Source organism: Cryptomeria japonica, chromosome 5 (genome assembly GCF_030272615.1).
Source record: "Cryptomeria japonica chromosome 5, Sugi_1.0, whole genome shotgun sequence".
NCBI classification, from domain to species: domain Eukaryota; kingdom Viridiplantae; phylum Streptophyta; class Pinopsida; order Cupressales; family Cupressaceae; genus Cryptomeria; species Cryptomeria japonica.
In genome coordinates, this window is record NC_081409.1 from 631671871 (window position 1) to 631678192 (window position 6322).

General features: G+C 31.2%; 1 protein-coding gene across 2 annotated transcripts; it reads right to left on the reverse strand.

Moving 5' to 3' along the window:
* Positions 1-2104: 2104 nt before the first annotated feature.
* Positions 2105-5707, reverse strand: LOC131055050 (plant intracellular Ras-group-related LRR protein 7). Of its 2 annotated transcripts, XM_057989659.2 has the most exons (5): positions 5524-5707; positions 5199-5416; positions 4515-4829; positions 4175-4341; positions 2105-3132 (listed from the first exon to the last, which is right to left on the reverse strand). In XM_057989659.2, exons 2-5 carry the CDS (start codon positions 5379-5381, stop codon positions 2451-2453), a joined length of 1347 nt encoding a protein of 448 aa, XP_057845642.2. In that variant the 5' UTR covers positions 5382-5416; positions 5524-5707; the 3' UTR covers positions 2105-2450. The 2 variants fall into 2 exon arrangements, with proteins under 2 accessions (XP_057845642.2, XP_057845643.2); XM_057989660.2 differs by lacking the exon at positions 5524-5707 and having other exon boundaries at positions 4515-4869; positions 5199-5327.
* Positions 5708-6322: the final 615 nt, after the last annotated feature.

A 6322-nucleotide genomic window follows, 5' to 3' on the forward strand; every position in this document is an offset into this window, starting at 1 on the left:
AGCACGTTGACTAAGTATATATCTATTTTAGAAGATATTTTAGATTGAGTTGTTATGAAAAAAGGGACTTAAATTATATTTAGACATTGATATTTTTGTTATAAGTAGATTATATAATATTATATATTTATTTTAGAATTTTAAAAACAAAATGGTTAAAGTTAATCAACAAATTATAATGTTGTTGAGTAAGTGTATATTTATTTTAAAAGTTTTTTTGATTACATTGTTATGAAAAAGAGTAGTTGTTTTCTTAAATTTACTTGAAAGTTGAATTTGGTGAGGAGATAAATTTTGTTCTCAATTGACTTCTATTAACTCTTCATAATTCTAAGTTTTTCTACTAATCTACAAGACTAAGGAAATAGTTTTGATTATAGTTCTATAAGATTAGAAAAATAGTTTATGTATCGAGGGAATGTAACTTTCATAAGAAGGTTAAAAATTTTAGATTTTATTTGAGTGATAATATTTATTTAATGTTTTTTTATTTTCTTTTAAGTTCGATGTTTGAATTTTTTTATCTGTAATATGATTTAAAAAATTCATATCTACATTTAAAAATAATTTCACATGATTTCTAACAGATCTACAATAATATATAATCCAATATACATAATCTTATACAAATAAATATAATACTACAATGAAAATAACCCTCTTATTAACATAATTGCATTTATCTTTTCAATATTGTATTGTTAAATTATCTAGATATCTTTTGTTAGAATATATGTCTAGTAGTAGACTTAAATAGACCCAAATTAAAGTCATAGTGGCATGATTTTTGGATAAAAAATATCCTTTAACACATTGTTTTTTGTTCATAATAGTGATTTGATAGTTGAAATTGTAGTTGGAGTGAAGGTTAGTGGCTATTGTACTACTATAATAATTGCCACTCATTGATTTAGACAACTTAAATTCTTGCTAGTCAATTTTTGCACTTAAGAAATAAAATGATATTGGTGATAGCACACTATTTCAATAGGCTTGAATAAATCCTTTAAACATATAAATAAGTATATTGAGAGCACAATTCATTTTAATGTAAGTGTTTTTTTAATAATAATTAAAAAGTGAATGATACAATTTTATAGACGAGAATTTAAATGAAGACATAATTAATCTACCTTTGCACCTCACAATGTAGAAAAACTATTATGATGACTATAATAGTTTTCAATCTCTTTCAAGCAACAAGAAAACATTAATATAGTTGAAATTTGGGGCTCAAGTTAATATTTGAATAAGACTTATATATTATAATATAGTTGAAATTTAATCGTGCAATAATTCATTTCAGCGAAAATGTAACAAAATGTAAACAAAAATTTCATTTATGCATTGACTATCCCCAACATGAACCAATAGGAAAATAGATAAATGATATTTTAAAAATTATTTAATAAAAATAGTAATTATAGACTATAGGAGAACTGCTCATATTTCTTAATTCTGTATCGTGATTGATTGGATAAATAAATAAAAAATCAATTGTACAATTATTTTGAATTCAACTGTTACATGTCTTCTATCAATCACCATACTTTGGTGAGGAATATTGGCTTTAGATTTGGATAGCGAAGTTCTCCTAAATGTTTAGGAATGCACAGTGAAACAATGAAAATCTTATTGTTTGAGATAGTTTTTTAATTAGACTTGTGTTTTTTTTTTCAATCAATGTTTGCATTGTTAGTTTTTAAATGAGAAAAATTATATTTGTTTGTTTAGTCACAAAATATGAATTTGAATACCTTATAATTTTAAGATTGGGTATATTCTAAACGTAAAATTGAAAATTAAAAAATAAATTATAATATTTCTTTATAATTAAATGAGAATGAATAGAATATAATATGAAGAAATATTCAAGAGTCTATGTAATGTTTAAGAGTATTTTTTGATATAATTATATTAAGATTCTTAATAATTTTGTAATTAGATTTTTTATAATAGATCATAAAATATGACTTGAAATACTAATACTAAAAATCTTTATACAATTAAAATCAAAATACACTCTACTTAAAATTGATTGAACATAATATTTTTATATCATTTAATTAAATATATTATCCAACATTATTATTAAAAGAATAACGCCCAACACAATTTTATTTTTTTATATTGATCAAAATTTTTGGTAGGAAACTTTTTTTTTCCCTTACATAAAAGGATCTCAAAAGATCATTCGTGTCTAAAGCTACACAGCATAGATATATAAATTTCAGCGGCTTAACGCTACACACCATATATATAAATTTCAGCGACTTAAAGCTATCTTTTTCAATGTTTAGACTAACTAGTTTAAAAGTAAACTTCTTACGGGGACTTATAAAGGGTATAGCTTAACTTGCACCGCCATGATTCTAGAATATTTTTTAATTTTGTGAGTTCTGAGATTTGAACTGAAAACCAAACACTTGTGAAATGTGAAGAGAAAATATTTAAAAATTGGGAGGCGAGTCGAGATACTGAGTACTGCGTCTAGGCGTGGTGGAAACGCTCGAGGTGAAAAAGCAACGAGACGACACAGCCAAGTCATCTTCTTCGGACCTGCCCTCTTGCCACGTCATTGCTTCTTTTTTACCATTCAGCACAACCCTGGAACTTGGCCATCTACGTGAACGCGACAAACAGGACAAATTAGGCCTTTCGCTGATCTTATTGAGGCGGTTGCTCAAATATTCCTTGACAGCGTGGACACCTTCATTGACCGTCTCCGGTGGCGGCATAACTAGTGGGTTCCCCTCCAAATTTAGCTGCTCCAACTCCTCCAAACAACCGACAGAATAAGGGAGGGCTTTAATTTGATTATAACTCACGTCCAACTCGATGAGAGAAACCAGGGCACCAATGGATTCTGGCAGAGCTGTCAGGTAGTTGAAATTGCAACTGGCGTTGAGGATTTCGAGATTGATCAGATTTTCCATGTCCATGGGAAGGCATAGGAGCTTGTTCATGTGTAAGTCCAGAATGCGCAGAGACGTCATATGAGAGACGGAAGCGGGGAGGAATGAAAGCTTGTTGGAGCGCAGTGAGAGCTTTCGCAGCTGTACTAGGTCGAATCCCAGGGACTCTGGCAGCCGCTTTAGCTCGTTGAAATCCGCAATCAGTTCTTCCAGCGTGCTGGAAAGAAAAATATATGCGTTAGCTCTAAAATCAAAATAAATATCGTATACTCGAGAGAGGAAAATTAAGAAAAAGTAAATCTTACGTAATTTAGTACAAATAACACCGACTAATTTAAGTAACATTCATATAAGTATGTTTAACTGTTTGATAAAGGAATTGGAAAGCTAAAAGGGAGGTCAACGACATCAAACCAAATATTGTATGTCCAGAAAACAAATTTAACATAAGGAGAACACCTACACTTTAAACAGTAAAACAAACAGAATGCCTTAAATTCTCAAAGAGAATGTAGTGAAAAACCAATCATGCAGACATATAAACAACTACTGTCTTAGATTAATTCTTTGCAGAAGCTACATCATTGTAAATTTTAGAAAAATGGTTAAATTTTTTACAGCATTAAACATCTAAATATCAAAATCTGAAATAGCTTGCACATTCATGAGTTATTTGTAAATTTAGTGCTCAAACTCTCTTCAACCATTAAATTAACAAACAGTTCACAGATTATTTAATTTTCAGTTCAAAATCTGCAGAAAACAAAATATGTGGCAGGTTCGCTGAGTGGACTCGATGTTAACTTTTGAAGAGTGTTCTTTCTGACAAACAAGTCAAGTTAAAAAAATGACACACAATCAATTGAATTCTTGTCTCAGAATCTCCTCAACTTAATATTAAAAATTAGCGAATATCCATTTTACCTTCTACACGGGAATTTAATAAAATAATTATTCAATTTAAGTTTCAATGGAACGGCGTGATCCACACATTCCCGGCCGTCAAAACAAACTTAATATCTTATATTTACAAACACTATTTGACAAAATGCACAATCACTCATATTAATGGTAAATATCTTATATATATGAAGAGATTTAAAAAGTAAAATTATTATCATCAATAAGCGGTTGAATCAGAATCCTAAATTCACAAAGAGAATTTTAAAGGAGGAAACATTAGAAAAAGTAAGCTGTAAAATTAAACTAACTAAGCTGTATTTCAAAATAAAAGAAAGAATTAATTAAAAAAAGTTTACCTGCAATCTTGAATGCTTTCAGGAAGCTCTGCAATTGAGTTTCCAGAAACGTTCAGGACTTTAAGTTTTGTTAGCCGGCCCATGAAGCGAGGCAGCGATTTGAGCTGGTTTGAACGGATGTCCAGAATTCTCAGATTCATCAGACTTGTGACGGACTCAGGCAGATCCTGCAACAAACAGAATCAAAATTTAAATTATCCAGTCCCTTCAAATTTAAGCAAGTTGAAACTAACATTCTTTCGAATCTCCGATTCTAAAAATTCCACCAAGAAATTCAAAACAGAAATTTTACTCAAAAACGCAAATCCGCTTTATCTTCTCCTAGATTTAAGTATTTTACCCGCATGTTGTTATTAGAGAGGTCAAGTTTGGAAACGGCGCTCAGTTTCTGTGCAGAGTCGGGCACATTGAAGAGAATAAGCCCTCTGAGGTCCTGCAGAAGCTCGTTGAAGTTAAGCTTAAGGCTGCCGTTTTTCGAAAGCACTTCCGCCTGAGCTGGTGTGATGGCTGGATTCTTCGGTTCATCCACAATCTCTGTAGTAGAACTTTTCACCGTATTATCAAACATTTGGTAGAATTCCTCGAGCTGAATGATAGATTTGTACGCTTCTTTCTCCTTTTCCGCAATTCTCATAGCTTCCGCCTCCATAGCAGCCTGCCGGTCTCAAATTTAACCTCAAATGTAAGATTTTTCGCTGTATTGTCAAACAGTCAGTAGAGTTCTTCAAATGTAACATCAAATGTAAAATTTCTCTTTAGTAATCCTAAAACTGTGATATAAACTGCTATAATAACATCTTCTGTGGAAACGATATGTCAAAATTTAACCTCAAATGTAAGATTTCTCGCTGTATTGTCAAACATTTAGTAGAGTTCTTCAAATCTAACATCAATTACATAATTTCTCTTTATTAACTCTAAAACTATCATATAAACTACTATAAAAACATCTTCTATGGAAAGGTTATCCGAAAAGACAATATTCAAATGATCTTTCACATGAGGCTAAAGAAATTATGTTGACCTTTGCAGACTGGCAGAGATCAGAATCCATGTCTGGCGGATTGGGAAGAGAAGCAATTATTTCGATTTTCCATGCAAGTTCTGATTCGATCCTGGCCAATGCCTTATGCGACTCCTCCACCACGGCGGGATCTGGTCGTCTTCCAAGCGCGTTTCCCAACGTAGTATCGCCATTGGCCGCCATTGTCGCAAATTACAGAGTTTTCTCCAATTTTTAACCTGAAACACGGCAAATCGATAGTTTAAACAATCTGCTCTTTAAACTTGATAAGAGTAGGTGAGTTTTTGTTTTCAAGCGCGTAGTCGAAACGTCAAATGGCTCATACCAGAGACGGGGTTTAACTGCGGCAGCTGCGACGGTGCTCACGCCTTCGTTGTAGAAAATGCAGGCCCGCAGTGTGACAGGCCTCAAATATTCTTTGCAAGACTAAAATACTCGTGTGAGACTGTATGGTCTAGCTTATAGACTGTCAATTTAAATGTGACACAAACGAAACATCCTTTGATGAACAGAATGCGCTTCTAAGTTAGGGTTTTATATTTTTTAATTGAAGTTGTCAATAGTATGAGCGCGTCTCATACGTTTGTTTTTACCACGGAAATAATTGTAGGAGAAAAGTCTCAATCGTTGTGATAAGTTTCTTTAATATTAATTAATTTTCGTAAAGTTAAGGGTTAGTAATTGCAATATTTTTATTTGATAAAGAAATAAATAAATCATTTTACAAGTCATAGTAAAGTTAATAGTGTAGTCATATTTTCTATGATAACATATGTTTAGATATTTTCATATAACTCAATAACATTTGATATAGTTGATGTGGCTACATCATTGATGATCGAGACTGAAAACAATAACTTTGAACTCTTAACTCATCAACAATACAAATGATTTTCTTTTAACAAATTTCAACTCTAAAAGAATTGATAGATGCAAAATTAACTGAGACCAACAACCATTACATCGTCCCCCCTAACTAAAACCTAATCACCCACTTTGAAAAAAATAATTATTCAAGTAGTACAATTTATAACATGTTATTTAATCAGTACATAGAAACATTCATCTTATATTGTTTTAAGAAGTACAATTTGCAATTGAGTATTGAAGTAGAAATCCATTAA